General features: G+C 44.4%; 1 protein-coding gene across 1 annotated transcript in view; it reads left to right on the top strand.

Moving 5' to 3' along the window:
• RSRC2 (arginine and serine rich coiled-coil 2) overlaps positions 1 to 21,672 on the top strand; it is an 884,867-nt gene that overhangs the window by 433,319 nt on the left and 429,876 nt on the right. Inside the window, exon 5 of the mRNA XM_044069821.1 lies at positions 17,998 to 18,173. Within this exon, the coding sequence (XP_043925756.1) occupies positions 17,998 to 18,173 (176 nt within the window). The remainder of the gene's footprint in view (positions 1 to 17,997; positions 18,174 to 21,672) is intronic.

Raw genomic sequence — 21,672 nt, 5'->3', positions numbered from 1 at the left:
GCTGAATTCCGAAGTCCAGGTCCGGCGTCGGTTATCGTCGCTTCTTCACTGACGTCAGTGTGACAGGGGTATAAAAGAACCAGCCGACGCCATTTTCTTCAGTCTTTCTTGCTGCGCGGTTCCCGAAGCAGAAGCAGTTCGCAAGTGCCGGTCGGCCAGCTCCTGAGATTACGAATATTTTTCAACCGAAGACTTCTAGAAAGCTAAGTACCCCGTTGGGGAAACTTTTCTTGCCTCAGACCGATGTCAGACAAAGTTAATAATTGCATTTCATGTGGGAAGCAAATACCGCATAAGGATTTCCATTCCCTCTGTATACCTTGCTTAGGCCCAGACCACGACGTCTCGGCCTGTCGTTTTTGTGCTACATTCAACAGTTGCACTATTAAGCGTCGGGCTGAGTTCGCCCAACACTATTTTGGCAAAAAGTTTAACTACAAAATGTCGTCTGATACTCCGACTCCAATTTTGAGTAAACGACGTAAAGATAAGGACCGACATACGAGGTCCGCGACTTCTACCGACACCACGCTAAAGCCGACTACATGTGCTCCGGTTCTCAGCGAGGCGCCTACGCAGCCCCTGACTACCGATGACACTTCATTAGCGGTGTCTTCTGTGCCCGGGGTCGCAGGCTCTTCGGCCCACACCCCGACTACAGATACCGAAGTCACTCTTGGCGGGGAAACTCAGAGTTCAGACAGGCCTGCCCACCTCTCAAGGTGTCTTCAGGCCTTCTTCTTTTTCCATTAAGGCTTACACTAAATCTAAAGCAGCCATGCATTCTAAAAGACAAGCTCCACAGGGCCCCTCTCAAGGCCCCATGCCTAAAAAGCAGATGCTCAAAATGGCTGAGGATTTGATTACTCTTATCAGGGGTTCTCAACCCTCCGGCAAAGACCTAGAGTGGAGGAAGAATACCTTTCCTCGGTCCAGGCTTCCATTACTTCAGAGCATTCTGAGGACCAGGAACATTCTTACTCCCCTTTCGATGATTCTGATGCAGAGGAGTCCATTCCCTCTGTCTCCCCCCCTGAGGATTGTTCTTTTGGGGAAACCTTGCATACCTTGATGGAACGCTTCCACTGGGAAGGCCAAGAGTACTCAGACTCCAAGAAAAGGCTCAGGGATTTCCTCTTGCTCCCTCAGCACAGGCCTCTGGCTATACCTCCTGTCTTAGACATATTAGATGATGTGTATTCAGAGGCCAGCCTTAACCCAGATTCTTTACCTCCAGCTCCAGTCAAGCCTGACCGGTATTGCCGGGTGCCTGATTCACACCAATTCCTATACAAAAGCCATGCGGCTGACCCAGAAACTATTTCACAGGGTCCCAAGGGAATTAAGGCCTTCACTGCCAAAAATCCATTACCTTCAGAGAGAGATTCCAGAGCTTTAAAAGGTGGGGGGAAAAAGGTATACACCTCGGCCACTTTAACCATGAGGGCATTAAATTGTCAGTTCCATATGTTAAAGTATCAACCGTTTTTGTTATCTCAGTTGAAAAGCAAAATGTCGCAACCTGAACAACCAGACTTGAAGGAGTTGCAGGGTTTGTTGCATAGTGCAGAGCAAGTGGGTAAACATACCTTGCAATGTGGTTTTGATGCTTTAGAGGCCTCTTGTAGAGCTGCTGCTACAGGATCAGTCATACGTAGACATGCTTGGCTCAAAGAGCAAACCTTACCAGATCATGTCAAAGCGAAATTACTAGATGCACCTCTTCAAAAAGATGTTTTGTTTGGTGTTAAAGCTGAGGAGGTATTAAAGAAAATGGAGGAAAAGGCAAAATCAATGCAAACAGTGAAAGATTTCCTACAGGTACAACCGCCACGTTTCAGTAGAAATTGGCCTTCAAAAAATTGGTCCTTTCCAGCCACAGACAGACCTCAAAGAGGTATATACAGGCGCCCGAGAGGTAGAGGGCAATCTCAAGGATCATTTAGAGGCAGACAATGGCAAACACCTACACCAAGTGGGGGTGAGGATAGTTCACAGCCATTCAGAAAGCAGACCCAATGACTTTCCCCTTTGCATGCCAAGCAAGGCTCAAATGGCAGCACCTTTAGGCAGAAAACTGGCATTCTCGAAAAATTGGCATATGGTCACAAAAGACAAATGGATCCTGGACATTATAGACAGAGGCTACAGATTCCACTTTCACACTCTTCCAAAAATGAGAGGCATGCCAAACCTGCCACACAATCAAAGGGCAGAGGCACAAAAACAAATTTCAGATCTCATGGACATGAAAGCTTTTCAAGAGGTACCTGCACAAGAACAGGGTCAAGGTTTTTATTCCAGACTATTCCTGGTACCAAGGAAGGGCAAAGATTGGAGACCTATTTTGGATCTATCCATCCTAAACACATATTTACTCGTACCAAAGTTCAAGATGCTCACATTACAGCAGCTTCTTCCCATGCTGGGCAAGGAGTCTTGGCTGGTGACATTGGACCTCAAGGAGGCATACCTGCATGTCCCAATCAGACAAGATTGCAGAAGATACCTCAGATTTCTTGCAGGTTCATCCCATTATCAATTCTCTGCATTGCCCTTTGGCTTATCTATTGCGCCCAGAGTGTTCACGAAATGCCTGGCATCAGTAATTGCCTTCTGCAGACTTCAAGGGATACAAATATACCCATATCTGGACGACTGCCTGATCCAAGCGGACAGCAAACACACTCTTCTGAAACACCTGGCGTTTGTAATAATGTTTTTGAATTCTCTGGGATACACAGTCAACAAAAAAGAAGTCAAGACTAATACCCTCTCAAGCAATAATTTCCCTGGGTGCCAGCTTGCATACAAACACCCAGATGGCCTACCTCACGCCAGAGAAACAAGGGCAATTAACTCAATACTTCAAAAAACTGGCAGCCTTCACCAGGCTGACTGCAAGGAAAATCCTGCAGGCTCTGGGATTCATGGCATCTTGCATCCTGCTAATCCCATGTGCAAAGCTGCATATGAGGAAATTTCAATGGTACCTAAAAAACTTATGGTCTCAACACAGCCACAGTTTGGAAACTATCATACCACTGATTCCACGTCTTCAAAAGGAATTTCTGTGGTGGGCTCAAGCATGCCAAAGAAACATAGGTCTTCCATTCTGCAAGCCTCAAGCAAATCAAGTCATCACAACAGACGCCTCATACTACGCCTGGGGGGCGCACATGACAGATCGGTGCATTCAGGGCAAATGGTCACAAAAAGAAAAGCACCTACACATCAATCAAAAGGAAATGCTAGCAGTAATAAATGCTATTATGGCTTTCAAAGACCTACTGCATCCAGCTATTGATAAGAACAGACAACACCACAGTGATGTGGTACGTAAACAAACAGGGAGGAACTCATTCATATCCCCTGTGCAGACTAGCCATGTCCCTTTGGAACACGGCTCTGGAATTTCAAATCCAACTTCAAGCACAATTCCTGCCAGGGAAGGAAAACACATTGGCAGACAACCTGAGCAGAGATATGACAGATCCACATGAATGGAAGTTGCATCCTCAAGTTTTTACAATGATAATTCAAGCATGGGGAAGGCCAGACATAGATCTCTTTGCCACCCACAGAAATGACCAATTGACTAAATTTTGCTCAAGGACCTTTCATCCACAGGCCTGGAGAGTGGACGCTCTCTCTTTCAGTTGGATAGCCATGACAGTTTATGCCTTTCCACCTCTTCCTCTGCTGCCCAAAGTTCTATTAAAAACCAGAGCAGACAGACCAAAGATGATTCTCATTGCTCCAGACTGGCCAAGACAGCACTGGTACCCACTCCTGAGGAGCCTGACGCATTCCCCTCCATGGACCCTACCTCTAATGCCTCTTCTGACTCAGCACAGCTTCAAAACTCTTCACAGTCAGCTGAAAACACTCATCTAGCCGCATGGAAGATTCCTTAACATCACAACACACCCTACTCTCCAAGGAGGTGCAGGATGTCATTTTGGAGGCCAGAAGGCTGTCTACTAGAAAAACTTACTCCGCAAAATGGAAACGGTTTTGTGTCCTGGAATGAGAAAAAGGGCCAGAATCCTGGAAAACTGAATTTACCTCAAATATTACAGTATCTAGCTGAGCTGCTAAGCAGTGGACTTTCATTCTCCTCCATCAAAATCCATGCCTCAGCCATTTCTGCAGAATACAACACTGATCCACCTTTATTCTCTCACCCCCTCTTAAGACAGTTCCTCAGAGGGGCTAAGAATATAAAAACCCCAAGGAAACAACCAATACCTGCTTGGGATCTCAATTTCATTCTAGAAAAGCTGACCTTGCCTCCTTTTGAGCCAGCTGCCTCAACAGATTTGCAATATTTGTCCTGGAAAACAGCTTTCCTTCTGGCCATCACCTCAGCTCGTAGGGTATTGGAACTACAAGCCCTCATGGCTGTGCAGCCTTTTATCATCTTCCATCAGGACAGAGTTTCCTTACGAACCAACCCATCCTTTATGCCGAAGGTGGTATCCAGGGTAGCTTTGAATCAGTCTATACACTTACCTACCTTCTACCCTAATCCTCAAAACAAAGGGGAGAGACTACTATATTCCTTGGACATCCACAGACAGCTGCGTTATTTGGACAGAACAAAGCCTTTCAGAAAATAAGAACAGCTCTTTGTGTCCTATGCTATAGGAGCTCAAGGGAAGCCAATTTCCAAACAGACCATCTCAAAATGGATAGCCCACTGCATACGCTTTTGTTACTCTTTTCATGGTAAATCTGTACCTGCAGGCATCAGATCTCACTCCACAAGGGCCACAGCTACCTCTGCAGCTTTCCTCAGAGGAGTTCCTACCAAAGATATCTTGGAAGCAGCCACTTGGAGTTCTGTGCATACCTTCTCCAAGCACTACCACCTGCCATTATACTCCAAAACTAGAGCAGGCTTTGCCACTGCAGTCTTGCAGGGCATTCTGGCTCCTCCTAGTGCCTACCACCCCTTTCTTAGCTTTGGGATTCTACCCATCTGTTATGACTGCAGCTGTATGCACGATGAACATAGTACAGTTTTTTACCTACCATAAATGTAGATGTTAGAGTGCTTATACAGCTGCAGTCCAGGTTTCCCTCCCTCCTTCCCCTCTTGGGACAGGCCTATTGGCTAACACCTCCTCATACAACCTGATTGGGTACTCATTTATGGTGTATTTGCTTGCAACTACTGTATCTTGATTATTTTGCATTGCTTTATTACACAAATTTATGTATTGCCTTCCTTCTGGGGGCACCTGACATCTGGGGCAAGAAAAACTGAAGAAAATGGCGTCGGCTGGTTCTTTTATACCCCTGGCGCACTGACGTCAGGGAAGAAGCGACGACAGCCAACGCCGGACCTAGACTTTGGAATTCGGCCGACCGAGGACCCGCCTGACGGCAGGAGAACCCATCTGTTATGACTGCAGCTGTATAAGCACTCGAACATCTACATTTATGGTAGGTACAAAACTGTACTTTGCGGATTCTGGCTCCCGACATGCAGCTAACAGTAACCTTTTGCTTGTCCAGCTTAGAGTGGGATGTCAGTGTGCCTGACTATAGAGTCACCTGTTACTAGTGTGGTAGGCATGTTATTTTGCTTTAAGGTCTGTGATTGTGCAGCACACTGATTTTTTGTTTTATGTGTTGTCTGGTTAGTGACGGGAGGTGCAGGTTGTTTGGGGGTCTGCTTTGGAGGTCTCTAATGCTTTTTTAGGTTTTTGCTTAGATCCTCAGAGTATGATTTTGTGTATTTGTTCCAGTGCTGTTTTAGTAGGTCTTTGTGCGGCTGGAGGTGTGGTGCAAGTGTTAACCTTCTCCTCTTGACTGTCTGTTCCAGTCTTGGGTGGAGACAACTTAGCTTCCAGTTTGGCTGCATAATTGCATCTGTCACATATGTTAGTGTTTTGTGGTAGGTGGAGAGGGTTGTCTCTGTACATGAGGCAGTTGTAACATTGCCTCAGGATGCCCAGATTCACCAGCTGGACTGGAGAGTACACCCGAAATTGTCCTTTGGTCATGCCTGAATAGTAAGGTGAGCTGCTTAGTCGCTTGATTGGTGAGAGGTGAATAAAGAGCCTTGCCCTGCTGGGCAATCGGTGTCGGGATATATTAGTGCTTACTATTAGGTCTGAGCAAGTGCTGGGCTGTAGGATGCTTTTTGAGTGCTTAGGTTGAGAGTTAGACTAGTTTCAAGGGAAAAACTCAAGAAGAGACTTGGTGGAGCCGGGAATAATTTAACCGTAGCTAACCGGCGCTGCCCGGTGCGCAAAACCGTGCAAACATGGTTTTTATAGTAGGGAAATGAAAGAGATGGAAATTAGCCCCCAAAATGGCCAATAAACTACTAACGTCTGGGCTGGAACCACTCTTCCAGGGACATATAGGTTGCGCAAAGCTCCCCTCTCTCACAGGTGAACAGAGAAACTTCCTTCTATCCTAGTGAGGTATAGGCAGCTCAGAAACTAGTATCACAGCCCTGAATTTAGCACTAACCTGCAAACTGGACTATACTGGCTTAGAAAGGCGGGAAACAAGGAATTGTTTTGCTTTTTTGAAAAGATAAGGCAAAAACAGTAAAAAATACACTTGACACAGCTTTTAACGACTACAACTATCAGAAAAGGCTATCGCTTTTTAGTGTGTAGCCTACAACAGTTAAATTATTTAAACAAAAAACTTTTTAAAAATGCAGGCAGTGAAATAAGTACAATGTGTGAAAAATACAAGCTTTTAAATCGCAATAAGCACTGGAAAATCTGCATTTAGGCGGAAAACAGTTAAGTACAGTAAGAAAGTACAGAAAACTGATAATCACTCCAAAGTCTCTCTCCTAAGCTAGAAGGCTTGTATCCGTTTAAGGCTTTCTAGTGCTACCCAGTAGGTTAGTTACAGGAAAGATGGGAAACAAGTGCAGATGTGGTCTTTTAAACCAGAAAGTTGAGACAGGCAAACTGTCCATATGGTCAAACTACAATTTCTGGGCCAAGAACCTCTCCTCTCGTGGTAGAACGTCTGCCTAGTGCTTACCACTCCCACTGATAAGCTAGAAGGCTTTCCTCCAAGACAGAAAGGCTTGCGAGGCTCCGAAGCTTACCAACAGTCCTGGATACAGCAACTCTGTATCTAGACTAGGCTAGTTATAGCAAAAGTGGGAAACAAGCGCAAGTGCAGCTTTTAAACCAGAACGTTGAAACAGATGGAAAAAAAACTGCCCAAATGGCCAATAGCTACAATTTCTGGGCCAGGAACCACTCCTCTTGTGGTAGATAGGCTACCTAATGCTTACCACTCCCACTGATAAGCTAGAAGGCTTCCCTCCAACACAGAAAGGCTCTGGGGGCTCAGAAGCTAACAAGAGTCCTGGGTACAGCAAATCTGTACCTGGACTAGATTAGTTACAGGAAAGGCGGGGAACAAGTACAAACTGAGGCTTTTAAGCCAGCAAGTCGAAAGAGATGGAAAACTACCCAAACAGCCAAATAAAATACAATTTGTGGGCCAAAACTCACGCTTCCCGTGGAGGATAGGTTGCCTAGTGCTGACCACTCCCACTGATAAGCTAGAAGATTTCCCAACAACACAGAAAGGCTTGGGGGGGGCTCAGGAGCTTACTAAAAATCCTGGATACAGCAACTGTGTAACCAGACTAGGCTAGTTATAGGAAATGTGGGAAACAGGCGCAAGTGTGGCTTTCAAACCAGAAAATTGAAAGAGATGGGAAAAAAACTGCTCAAACAGCCAATAGCTGCAATTTCTGTGCCAGAGACCACTCCTCTTGTGGTAGGCTACCTGATGCTTACCACTCCCACTGATGAGCTAGAAGGCCCTGGCATCCCTCCAACACGGAAAGGCTTGAGGGTGCTCTGAAGCAAATCTGTACCTGGACTAGAATAGTAACAGGAAAGACAGGAAACAAGTGCAAACACAGGCTTTTAAATCAGAAGGTTGAAAGAGATGGAAAAGCTTCCCAAACGGCCAATGAACTAGACTTTCAGGGCCATACTCTTCCCGTGGTAGATAGACCTAGTGCTTACCACTCCCACTGTTAAGCTAGAAGGCTTCCCTCCTTCACAGAAAGGCTTGGGGGGCTCAGAGACTTACCAACAGTACTGGATACAGCAAGTCTGTATCTGGACTTGACTAGTTACAGGAAAGGCAGGAAACAAGCTTAGAATTTTTTTTTTTTTTTTTTTTACAGAAAATCAGCTAAAACAGCAGTAAATACAATTCAAATTGCAGTGCAGGCCAGCACACCCGAGTGTGTAGCAACACTATGGCAAATACAGTTCAAATAAATGCAGTTAAATTAACAAATGACTAAAAAACAAGTGCAGAAGGCAGTAAATTAGAAGGCTACTAACAAGCAGTAATAAGTGCAGAGTAAGAGTGACTGAACAGAAAAACAGTACGCAGAAGAGCAATTAAGACAGCTAAAGTAAGAGCAGCTGAATAAAATATATATATATTTTTTTTATTTTTAGTGTGTGTGTGTTTTTGAGGGAGGAAACAGAGCAGGATTAAGAGGCTACAGGGGTTGTCCTTCCCAAATGCTCTCTTTGTACACAGTAGGAGTGCCTGAAATCAGAATATGATCTCACTGCACTCAGTTGAGTGAGCAGTCAAGATGGTCCCGGGAGTAGTTTCCAAATACAAATCTACAAGAGGGGCGGGCAGTTTCAAAGCCACCAACATTAACACCAAAACAAGAACAGAGAGGGTGGGGGGGACTAACTGTAGAGAGACAGCCACAACTTCAGTTGAGTTAATATTCAGTGAAAAACGCAAATAAATAAATTAAATACAGTACTTTATGAAAAAGAGCAGGTAAAAGTGTACTTAAATTCACTTATATGTCCACTTCATTTCAGGTAGATGTTAGCCGGCCAAAGCACAGATGGGGAAAAGGCCATATATAACTTTCAGTGAGTTGTGTTTTCATTGAAATGTGCACAGTCAAATGTGTTTTCATTGAAATGTGCACAGTCAAATGTGTTTTCAGTGAAATGTGCACAGTCAAATGTGTTTACATTGAAATGTGCACAGTCAAATGTGTTTTCAGTGAAATGTGCACAGTCAAATGTGTTTTCAGTGAAATGTGCACAGTCAAATGTGTTTTCAGTGAAATGTGCACAGTCAAATGTGTTTTCATTGAAATGTGCACAGTCAAATGTGTTTTCATTGAAATGTGCACAGTCAAATGTGTTTTCATTGAAATGTGCACAGTCAAATGTGTTTTCAGTGAAATGTGCACAGTCAAATGTGTTTTCAGTGAAATGTGCACAGTCAAATGTGTTTTCATTGAAATGTGCACAGTCAAATGTGTTTTCAGTGAAATGTGCACAGTCAAATGTGTTTTCAGTGAAATGTGCACAGTCAAATGTGTTTTCAGTGAAATGTGCACAGTCAAATGTGTTTTCAGTGAAATGTGCACAGTCAAATGTGTTTTCATTGAAATGTGCACAGTCAAATGTGTTTTCATTGAAATGTGCACAGTCAAATGTGTTTTCAGTGAAATGTGCACAGTCAAATGTGTTTTCAGTGAAATGTGCACAGTCAAATGTGTTTTCAGTGAAATGTGCACAGTCAAATGTGTTTTCAGTGAAATGTGCACAGTCAAATGTGTTTTCAGTGAAATGTGCACAGTCAAATGTGTTTTCAGTGAAATGTGCACAGTCAAATGTGTTTTCAGTGAAATGTGCACAGTCAAATGTGTTTTCAGTGAAATGTGCACAGTCAAATGTGTTTTCAGTGAAATGTGCACAGTCAAATGTGTTTTCAGTGAAATGTGCACAGTCAAATGTGTTTTCAGTGAAATGTGCACAGTCAAATGTGTTTTCAGTGAAATGTGCACAGTCAAATGTGTTTTCAGTGAAATGTGCACAGTCAAATGTGTTTTCAGTGAAATGTGCACAGTCAAATGTGTTTTCAGTGAAATGTGCACAGTCAAATGTGTTTTCAGTGAAATGTGCACAGTCAAATGTGTTTTCAGTGAAATGTGCACAGTCAAATGTGTTTTCAGTGAAATGTGCACAGTCAAATGTGTTTTCAGTGAAATGTGCACAGTCAAATGTGTTTTCAGTGAAATGTGCACAGTCAAATGTGTTTTCAGTGAAATGTGCACAGTCAAATGTGTTTTCAGTGAGTAGTCGTAGACCCATATAGATATATGTATATATATATATATATATATATATATATATATATATATATATATATATATATATATATACATATATATATATATATTACAATATAAAATGTATTTTCTAGTTTAGGTTATGCGTTTTTGGTGCACGATAGTTGAACTGGTGGGAGGGCAGATGTTGAGCACCCTCAGTTTGGTATGTAGTATTACAGCATTACCAGCTAGTGGTTTGTGCTCACTGGGGCACAGTGCAGCATTGTGCTAAGATGACGGTATCCGATGTGCCATAGAATGCGAACTTTAGCATCAGCTGATAAACTGAATAAATCTGTGTTTATGGTTTCAAATAGCATTTAAATCACTTTATGTCCTTGACGCATAGAAGGGGCCCACTCTCAGGGCAGTTCTGCACATTTTAATGCATGAGGAATTGTTTGTGTGGGCTTTTCTCTGCTTATGCAGCCATAAAATTAATATGTAGAAGTAAAGGAGTATGATGGGACATAGCCTCCCATGTAAGAAAGCAGAGGGGACTTGCCACCCTAAAAACACTTCACATGGGATCATCAAGATGAAGCTTTGACAGGTTTATTTTGTTTCAATTAAAGCTTGAGGAAATTTAAACTCTCATGTATTATAGAGTTAAGTGTTTGTTTTAGGGACTGATACCTATTCATCATGTACTTTTAAGAAGATAGGTAAGGAAAAGGAATTAAACCACTGTGCATGTTATTTATGAAGGATAGTGACTGAGGTCCCTTGATGTTCTTCGTGTTTCACTTTTGCATTCATCACACTTGGGTTATCTGCCTGCAGGTAGCCTTCAGTCAGCCCCGAATACCAGAGTCTTAGCATTTCTGCATTGGATGCTGCCGCTTCTTCCTTGACGTCAGGTCGTCATGGGTATAAAACAGGCAACTGACGCCATTACATCAGTCTTTCTTGCTAAGGAGGAGCCCGAATTAGAAGCAGTTCGCAAGTGCTTGTCGGCCGCTACCTGAAATTTTCGTTTTCGAGTTGATAATCCTGAAGTCTTCTAAAGCTAAGTACCCCATTGGGGATCCTTTTTTCTTGCTCTAACCGATGTCAGAAAAAGTTAACGATTGTCTTGCCTGTGGAAAGCAAATACTTCAAAGAGATTTTCATTCTTACCGAGTCCTTTGTTTAGGTTCAGACCACGTCATCCCTCGCTGTCGGTTTTGTGCCTTGTTTAACGCCCGAACTATTCGTCAGGCTATCTTTGTCGCTAAATTCTTTTGCTCTTATTCTCTGTATTCCGAAATGGCTTTGATAAGTCATCCGACTACCGATCTTCCGAAAACACGTAAAGATAAAGACGGAGACCGACCGCATAGGTCCAAAACTGATGACACTTACGTTAAGCTAGTTGCCAGTCTGCCGGTACTCAGTGAGGTGCATTTGCAGCCCCTGATGCCCGCTTCTATGGATTCGCAGGCCTCTGCTGAGTCCCAGTTGGAGTCTGCATGCTGCAAGATGCTTCTTTGACTATGGAACCAACGGATGTCTCTCTTCTGAGGGTGTATTCCGTCCTACCTATGTTTGAATCAAACAGACAACTTTTTTAACCAAAACTACTGAGTGTATTAGGCCCAGAGTATGCACTACGCCTAGAAAACAGACTACCAAAGTGCATGCTCAAGCTCCCATGCCAAAAAAACAAATGCTTATAATGGCTGAAGACCTTATTACGCTAATTAGGGGAAGCCAGTCTTCCCCTGCTAAAAGACAGAGAATTGAGTTACCTTCTGATTCTAATAACCAGGAGTCCGATGACTCTGACCCTTCTGATTTTCAGGACATGCCCTTATCAGCCTATGAGGATTCAGATGCAGAGGAATCCATTCCCTCTATCTCCCCTCCACAGGATTTTTCTTTTGGTGAAACCTTGCATACTTTGAGAGCATTTCCACTGGGAATGCCGAGACTACCTTCACTCCAAAAAGAGAGACTGAGAATTTTTAGAGTTGCCTCAGCACAGGCCTCTAGCTATACCCCCTGTCCTGGATGTTGTAGATGTTTTTTATGGAATCCTGCCTTACTCCAGACATATTACCCCCGACACCTAGGAAACCTGACGGGTACTACAGAGTACCTGATTCCCACAAGTTTCTTTTCAAGAACCCTACTGCTGATCCAGAGATCATTCTCCAAGGACCTATAAGTATTAATACTCTGTTGCTTACCGCCTACTCAGAGGCGATCTGTGCTTGACGTATAAAGCTTTATCCAACCCAGAATTAATGGACATGCTCCGCCTCAGGAAATCCAAGTCCCTTAGAGCTACACGCTCCAGGGACTTAAACCTCAGCACAGAAATAAATAGGACATGCTGGAGGGACAGATTCATATCCCAGAGGCTCCCCTCACTCGAACAAAATCCCAATCCATGCTAGGCAGAGCCCCTCAATGACGCTCTTCAAGAGAAATCTTGACGAATGGATGGGAGATCGTAGTTTTACCCCTGGGATCTCTTTTGTGTCCCTACTAGACAGAGGCACAGTAAACTAACCTTAAAAGGGCTATCTTCTATGACCTACTATACAGAGGCACAGTCAACTAATCTAAAAGGGTGGCGAAAGCCAAACACACTCTGGTTGTGCTTATAAATGCCCTCTGGCAGATAGCCTAGTATCAACCTATGAATCTATAAGACTACTACAGCCAAAAATCGTACCCCTTCGGACAGGGATTCCAAAGCTTTAGACAGATTGGGTAAGAAGGGTATGTACTTCTGCAACTCTTGCTATCAGGGTATTGTATTGCCAGTTTCACATGCTGAAGTACCAGCAACATATTATGGAACTAATTAAACAAAGAATGCTATTTCCAAATTGTGCAGAAAATAGACTTACAAGAGCTAATGCATTCTGCAAACCAAGTTAGTAAGCATACTTTGCAGTGTGGCTTTGATGCCCTAGAAGCATCTTACAGGGTTGCAGTCACTGGTTCTGTACTGAGAAGACATGCTTGGCTGAAGGAGCAAACCTTGCCAGATCATGTCAAATCGAAATTACTAGACACTCCTTTAAATAAGGACTGTTTGTTTGGCACCAAAGCAGAAGTTCTTAAAAAGATGGAGGAAAAAGCTAAATCTATGCAAACTGTTAAAGAATTCTTACAAGTACAACCACCTAGATTCAGTTGGCATTGCCCTTCAAAACACTGGTCCTTTCCAGCCTCTTCTAGGCCTTCCCAGACAAGACCCACGAGAAACAGACCACCCAGACTACAGTCTCAGGGTATGCAGAGATCTAAGCAATGGAGTTCCCCCACCCCACAAACAGGGAGTGGTAAGCCGCCCCCTATGGAAGAAGTTCACAATGACTTCTCAAATCAACTTTCCAGCCCTGCCCAACTGCTTGTGCCCTTAGGAGGAAAACTTGCCCTTCATGCAAAAAACTGGATGTCTATCACTCATGACCGATGGTTCCTCAACATTGTATCCCAGGGGTACAAATTCTACTTACATTCACTGCCATCCCCATGCGGGTTTCCAGACCTTCCTCCAAACCAGTGGGCAGGGGCTCAAAAGCAAGTACTTTCCCTGCTCAATATCAGAGCTATTCAGCCTGTTCCAGTAGAACAAAGGGGTCAGGGTTTCTACTCCAGACTTTTCCTGGTGCCCAGAAAAGAGGGCTCTTGGCGCCCAAATCCTTGGTCTTTCAATTCTCAACACCTTTCTGGTGGTCCCAAAATTCTAGATGCTTACCCTGCAACAGCTTCTCCCCATGCTAGCCAAGGAAACCTGGTTAGTCACTCTAGACTTAAAAGAAGCTTATCTGCACATCCCCATAAGGGAGTCATGCAGGAAATATCTACGTTTCAGGGCAGGATCTGTGCACTATCAGCTCTCTGCACTTCCCTTTGGTTTGTCTGCTGTGCCCAGAGTATTCACAAAATGCCTGGCTCTAGCCATTGCATACTGCTGGCAGAGAAATATCCAAATTTACCCATACTTGGACAACTGCCTGATTCAGGCGGACAGTCAGGAATTGCTGCTTCAGCACCTGGCATTTGTAAAAATCCTTCTTACTTCATTGGGGTATACCATCAATGAAAAGAAATCTCAACTGATACCCAGTCAAAATATTGTATTCCTGGGAGCAAGCTTGGACACACTTCCCAGATGGCATTTCTTACTTCAGAAAAACAGGTCAATCTGACAGACTACATCAAATAAATGGCCACCAGAACCCAGCTATTTGCAAGAAAAATACTGCAAGCCCTAGGGTTCATGGCTTCATGTATTTTGCTAATTTCATATGCAAGACTGCATATGAGGAAACTTCAGTGGTACTTAAAAAGTCTTTGGTGCCAGTATTCTCAGGACCTGGAAGACGTGGTGGTGCAGCGGTAGCGTTGTTGCCTCACAGCAAGAGGTTCTCCCGTTCGATTCTCGGCTGGTGTGCGGGGAGTGCCTTCTGTGTGGAGTCTGCATGTCCTCCCCACTGTCGAGTGGCGTTCCAAAAGACATCCGTGAATGGGCGTGCCTTCGTTGAAGATTGGGCGTCGAGCTGGCAACTCGGCACCGTAAAAACCTACTGCCAATCACTAGCGGACCGGAGTTCTGTTGTGGCGATCCCTAACTGGGAAAAGCTGAAGGACAAATATTTTCAGGACCTGGAAACAGTCATTCCTATCATACCTTGTCTAAGGGCAGAGTTCCTTTGGTGGGCAGAAGCATGCAACCACAAGGGACTGCATTTCACTCAACCCCACGCCGCCCAAATCTTGACAACAGACTCATCAGACTATGCATAGGGGGCTCACATGGCAGGCAAATGCATTCAGGGCCACTGCAGCCCAAGGCAGATTCTCCTGCAAATCAGTCAAAAAGAGATTCTAGCTGTACAGAATGCTCTGACAGCCTTCAGTTACCTAATCCTTCCAGGACAACTGCTGATAAAAACAGACACCACAGTTATGTGGTACATAAAGAAGCAGGGGGGAACCCATTCTTACCCACTCTGCAGGTTAGCCATGGCCCTGTGGAACACAGCCTTGAGCAACTACGTCCATCTACAAGCTCAGTTCCTGCCAGGCAAACAATTCACTGGCAGACGACAAGCAGAAATCTCCTAGACCCACACGAGTGGAAATTGGAGCCCAGCACATTCAACCTTTTGATCCAGAGGTGGGGGACACCAGAGGTGGATCTCTTTGCCTCCCCTGAGAACCACCAGTTAAGCAAATACTGCACCAGGAACCCTCACAGCAGGACCTAGAAGGTGGATGCCCTATCCTTTCAATGAGAAAACCTCTCACTCTATGCATTTCCCCCTCTGCACTTTCTCTCTTGAGTACTGTGATTGCCCCGGACTGTCCACGCCAGCACTGGTACCCACTCCTGTGCAGCCTGACAACTGTGCCACCCTGGTACTTACACCAGACTCCTACCCTGTTGTCTCAGCAGGAGGGACAGATTTTGCATCCACCGTTGCAATCCCCAAACCTTGCAGCCTGGCTTATCCCTTGAATACCCCACCAGCAACTCCCAGCAAACAGGTGCTAGACGTCATCCTTGAACCCAAAAGGCCTAGTACTAGGAAATCGTATGCTGAGAAGTGGAAAAGATATTGATGTTCATTGTGTTACACTGCTGCAGTCATTACACTTGGGTTATCCTGCCGTCAGGTGGTTCCCCAGTCGGCCTGAGTTCCAAAGTCTTGGTCCGGCGTCGGTTGCTGTCACCTCCTCCCTGACGTCAGTGCGACAGGGGTATATAAGATGCAGCCGATGCCATTTTCTTCCGTCTTTCTTGCTGCGCAGTGCCCATAGCAAAAGCGGCCGACTCCTGAGATTTTCATTCCGAATCCAGAGCCGAAGTCTTCTACAAAGCTAAGTACCCCGCTGGGGAAACTTTTTCTTGCCTCAGACAGATGTCAGTAAAAGTTAATAACTGTATTTCTTGTGGGAAGCAAATACCTCATAAGGATTTCCATTCCTATTGTATCCCATGCCTAGGCCCAGACCACGACGTCACTGGTTGTCGGTTTTGTGCTAGGTTTAACAAGCGCACTATTAAACGTCGGTTTGATTTTGCCTGACATTATTTTGGCAGAAAATTCAATTACACCATGCCGTCGGAACTTCTGACGACCGGAATACATAAAAAGCGCAAAGACAAGGATAGGCATCCGAGGCCCAAAACTGACGACAAGGCCTCTTCTAGGCTGGTCGCCGGTTCTCTAGTTTTCAGCGAGGCGCCTTCGCAGCCCCTGACGACCGCTTCTGCAGAATCACAGGCCGCTTCCGACTCCCACGTGGAGCTGGCTGGGCCTTTGAACGCACAAGTTTTTCAGCCTACCGAAACTAACCCTTCAGAGGGAACCGAAGTAGCTGAGCCAATCCACAGCTTCAGAGGGTGTTTTCAGATCACCCCAGTTCAGCATTGTACTAATGGCTGTGGAACCCTTCATTATTTTCCACGCTGAAAGGGTTTCCCTCAGGGCTAACCCGTCCTTTATGCCTAAGGTGGTGTCCAGTGTGGCTCTAAACCAATCCATCCATTTACCAACCTTCTTCCCTAACCCTCAGAGTAAAGGGGAAAGGATCCTGCACATGTGCACAGACAGCACAGGTTCTACCTTGATAGGACTAAGCCTTTCAGAAAATCTGACCAGCTGCTAGTCAGCTTTGCTACAGGGGCAGAGGGTAAGGGCGTTTCAAAACAAGCCATTTCCAAATGGATAGCGCAGTGCATCCATTTCTGCTACAAGCACCATGTAAAACCAACCCTTCAGAGGGTCAGAAAACATTTCACTAGGGCTACTTCTACGTCTACAGCATTTCTCAGGGAGTCCCTACCAGGGACATTCTGGAAGCTGCAACCTGGAGTTCTATCCACACCTTCACCAAGCATTACCATTTTACCTGTGTTTTCCAAATCCAGGGCTGGATTTGCTACAGCAGTCTTGCAAGGCCTACTAGCCAGCCCTAACACTTCTTGACTGCCTCCACCCATCCTCAGCTTTGGGAATCAACCCAAGTGTGATGACTGCAACAGTGAAACACAAAGAACATAGTACAGTTGTGTACACTTGCCATAAATGTAGATGTTCGAATGTATTCACTGTTGCAGTCCTGGATTCCCTCCCTCCAGCCCACTGGCTTTCTCTATCTTTCTACCTCTCCTCTCTATGGCTATTTCTAATGGTATTGGTATTTACTTTTTACTGGTGGTGTTCCCCACCATATACTAGTTCCCTATTTGGGGGCTGCTGATATTTGGGGCAAGAAAAACTGATGTAATTGCATTGGCTGCTTGTTTTATACCCCTGACGTCATGGAAGAAGCGACAGCGTCCGCAGAAATACTAAGAGACTGATATTCGAGCCGACTGAGGGCTACCTGCAGGCAGATAACCCAAGTGTGATGACTGCAACAGTAAATAGTCGAACATCTACATTTATGTTAAGTGTACGCAAATGTACTTTCTCCCCCCATAAGATGAACTTCCAAATAGTTCTTGTATTGTGAACAATGCAACAAGTTAGGAAAATTGTGAAACTTTTCTGAATGATGCTGTTGGAAATTTCAGTAGAGTTCATAAAGTTTAAAAAGAAAGCATCTTATGTGGTAAGTTTGCTAGGCATTCAAATCTAGTTTTGCTGTTTGTTTTTACTTTTATTTTTAAATATCTTGTATTTAGTAGCTCTGAGTGTCACGTATGGCAGTCCAGACATAATGATTTGCTGTTAGGAAATGCAGTGATGGGGTACAAGTTTTGGTGTTCTGGATTGGTAAAGTGATTTTTATGAGTTGCAGTTGAAAGCATTACTTCATTTTCACCATGTCACTGCCTTTAATAAAATTTGATATTAAAAATTGTACAGGCGTTTATGAATTTAACCTTTGTTTTCAGACGACGTCGAAGTAAAAGCTATGATAGGAAAAAGTCGCGATCCAAAAGTAGAGATCGTAGATCAAGAAGCAGAGACAAAAAACGTAAGGCCAGGTCTCGCTCTAGATCGAAATCTAAGAGGAAGAGCCGATCCAGAAGTAAAAGCAGGTAAGCATTGACATTACCTTGAGGTTTTGAACATTAACCAGAGAGTAGTTGGTATACTTCATATGTTTTGTAGCTAGATACGTTGTGGCATCTTCATGAATGCTACAGCAGAATTGGAATAACTTATTCCAACTAAAATGTTTATTCCATGTGTGTACTAGCAGTATCTATGTGGAACAGGCCAAGAACATGAAGCTGCAGTAGTGGTTACTGAAAGCTCTGAAAATCTGTACTACCGTAGAGTTCAATTGTGTACTCTAATTCTGTAAGATGTTAGACACACATATCCAACTTCATCTTGTTTTTCACAGTTTAGATGCTGCCTTGTCAGAAGTCAGTATCTTGCCCGACTTGTCTATATAAAACATTGCTGTCCGGTTTTCATGGATGGGGTCTGTGTAGCTTTAAGACGGTTAAGCTTGCTACAGTGATTTGCCTATCTTGTCCTAGACATCTGCCTTTCATTGCTGTTTTTAAGCTTCCAGATTTGACATGACATGGTATCAGAACTGGGGAGAGATACATCATTTCAGTTCTACTTTAACAAATTTATTTGTTGTCTAGAACACCTGAATGTGGAACCTACTCGAGTATAAACTATAAGTGAAATACAAACCACGCAAGGGATGTCACACAGTAGATAAGCATAGAAGAGCAAGTATACTACAGAAGTGTCAAGTATTGTTAGAAAGAGTCAAGGTTCTTTGGCTTCTCGCATTTGCCATCACAGAAAATTTGAGCTACACTGAGAGTGAGTTGAAACTGCTTTTCAGTAAACAAATCTGAAAGGATGACCTGAACATAAATCTTCAGTGAGCGGTGTTCTGCCTTTTGTTTCAAGGAAGCAATTACTTACGGCTTCGTGGTCAGAGTGCAACATAGTTCCTCTCCCAGTTGAGAAGTCCGATAGCTAAGCGATATGTGAATTGTATCTGGGAGTAGGAAAATAGAAAGAAAAATGATGAAAAAAGTTTCTAGGAATATTAACATAAACGCAGCAGGTATTGGACAGGTTCTTGTCTGAAGTGCATACCGTAGGAGCAGTCCAGACAAAGTAATGGTAACAGACTCCTTTCCACATGGCCCTTGCACTTAAGAATTGCTTCATTTTATATTACCCAGAACAGTAAAGAAGTGAAATGCTGTCCTGTAAAAGTTAACTGTGAAAGTGCATCTGCCATTAAGTGTATATAGTTAAGTCCAAGGATGTGGTTTCTCTGAGAATTTCAGTAATCTGCTTGTAAGATACACAAGAAGCAGTGGGGGGGGGGGGTGTATATATGGGTGTATTTTCAAAACCCAAATTGTCATAATAGCGAACCTCAAAACATCAAGACTAAAACGCCAAAGTCTCAAAACCCTGAAATTCAACAACACCGAATGCTGGAATATCGAAACGTAGAAAGTTTGCAGTCACTGACGTGGCTAAGCATAATGGGCGATAAAAGTGACGTCTGCACGCACCAGACCTCAGAACTTCTCTGCCACCAGTCGAACAGCTGTTCCTGCCGTACTTGGCCATCTAAAAAACTTTCAGATAAGTACCCCATTGGGGACCCTTTGTTTTCTAGTCATTGCATGCTAGTGTTTCGTTCATGTCATCCGGAAAGGGTAAGAGTAAATACTGCTGTCAGATTCCCCACAAAGATGCCCACGAGCTCTGCCTCTTTTGCTTAGGACAGTCCCACGACCACAAGGCCTGCTCCATTTTCCAGGCATTTGCCCTGAAAACTCTGCATAGCAGATTCCATGCACTCAAAGTATACTTAGAGAAACAGAAGCTTAAACCGCTAGCATTGTGTGTGGAGGGGACATCCGACCTGCCCAAGAAAAAGGCTAAGACCACAAGGCCTGAGACTGTAGCTGCACCTCCACCTTCCTTTCATCCGCTGGCCAATGTCGGCCTGGAGGAATGATTGGATGTCCTGCTTTTCCTATGTTGCAGTATTCTTAGTGCGGGATTTGATGCCTCAGGTGACCCAAAAGTCTGCTTCTGTACAAAAGCTTAAGCCTGGTTGCTGCAAGTACGTAAGACATGACACAAAGGTCCATAAACCAGGGACCTTAAATGTGACGTCTGCACACACAGACCTCAGAACTTTTCAGCCACAGTCGACCATCACGTCGATCACATCGCTCCTCTACTTTCAAGACGTCTAAAACCTAAGTACCCCATTGCGGATTTTATCTTTTTGCTTGCTTGAGATTGATTTGCTGTTGTCGTCGTCGTCGTCTCCCCCGTTAGCCGATCTCCTCTAAGAAGGGTAAATGCCAATGTAGGTGCCAGATTCCGCATAAGGACATCATGACCGTTGCATGTTTTGCCTAGGTCGAAAACGAACACGACCATACCTATTGCCCTATTTGTCAATCCTTTGTACCGAAGGCACTCAGAAGCCATCTGGCCTTCCTTAATCTGTACCTAGAAAACCAGAGGCTTAAAAAATTAGTGCTCAGCATGGATACCAAGTCCACCCCAGTGGAAACACCGCAAAAAAAGTCCAAGTTGCCAAGGCCTACTACTTCCATCACTTCGTCGGAGGTCCCGCCAGCTTCCGGTTTAGAGGTTGAGGGACGTCATGTTTGAGCTGTCTACTTTGACTCCCCTCGAGGAAGCCACTTCGCAAGTATGGCCAGCACGTCCACGGAGGAAGCAGAGATGTCTGTCCCTATCGATGTCTAGGGGAACCTGCCACCGCCAGAAGACCGATTTGGGATGCAACTACCTGAAGCCCCAGCTCCTATCCAAGCCCCCTGAAACTAGGCCTTCTCCTAGGGGTACTCCTTTAAAAAAGAAGCAGAAAACTAACACCCCCCCCCCAATGGAGGGACTTCCTGACCGGCAATCTTTCACCCACTCCTTGATGCAGGCCTCCATGGCCCTTGGGGCCACCTGCCACCATTCCTTTTCTCAGCCCTTGGCCTGCTTCAGCTTCTATCCACCGTCCCACTTCCCATGAAGTACAACAGGAGTTTACTCATCTTCTGATGAGTCCATTATTTATTCATTTCAAAATGCCTCTCCAATAGATACTATTTCCCTGATGAATCCATAGAGGGGGACTCTACATCAGAAGATATCACCTTTTGGGAGACCATCACAAAGATGAAAGAATACTTCAAATTGGACACTTTCCATATGACTTGAAACTCAAGAGATACTTAGTTATTTCAGGTGGAATCCCCCTCCCCTTCAGCCATTCCACCAGTTATTCTTGCCTACATTGATGCATTCTCTTCATCAAAAAACCCAGATTCACAACCACATGCTCCTAAGAGACCAGACCTTTCCTATAAAGTGTCGGATGAGCAAAAATTCCTGGTAAAACCACCCCTGCAGACCCAGCAGAGATTGCTGTATCCCCCGACAACCATTCAAGACTGATTCCCTCCTAATCTCTCTTGCCTACTGACAAAGACTTTAAGAACATGGACAGGGTAGTAACGAATGGTTTATATCTCCTCAACCCTAGTCTTCAGAGCTGTCCACTATCAAACC

The sequence above is a fragment of the Protopterus annectens genome, chromosome 4.part0, assembly GCF_019279795.1.
Source record: "Protopterus annectens isolate FY-2018-M chromosome 4.part0, PAN1.0, whole genome shotgun sequence".
Taxonomy (NCBI): Eukaryota; Metazoa; Chordata; order Ceratodontiformes; family Protopteridae; genus Protopterus; species Protopterus annectens.
Note: the sequence above shows the minus strand (reverse complement) of the source record. Positions and strands in the feature narration are given on the sequence as shown.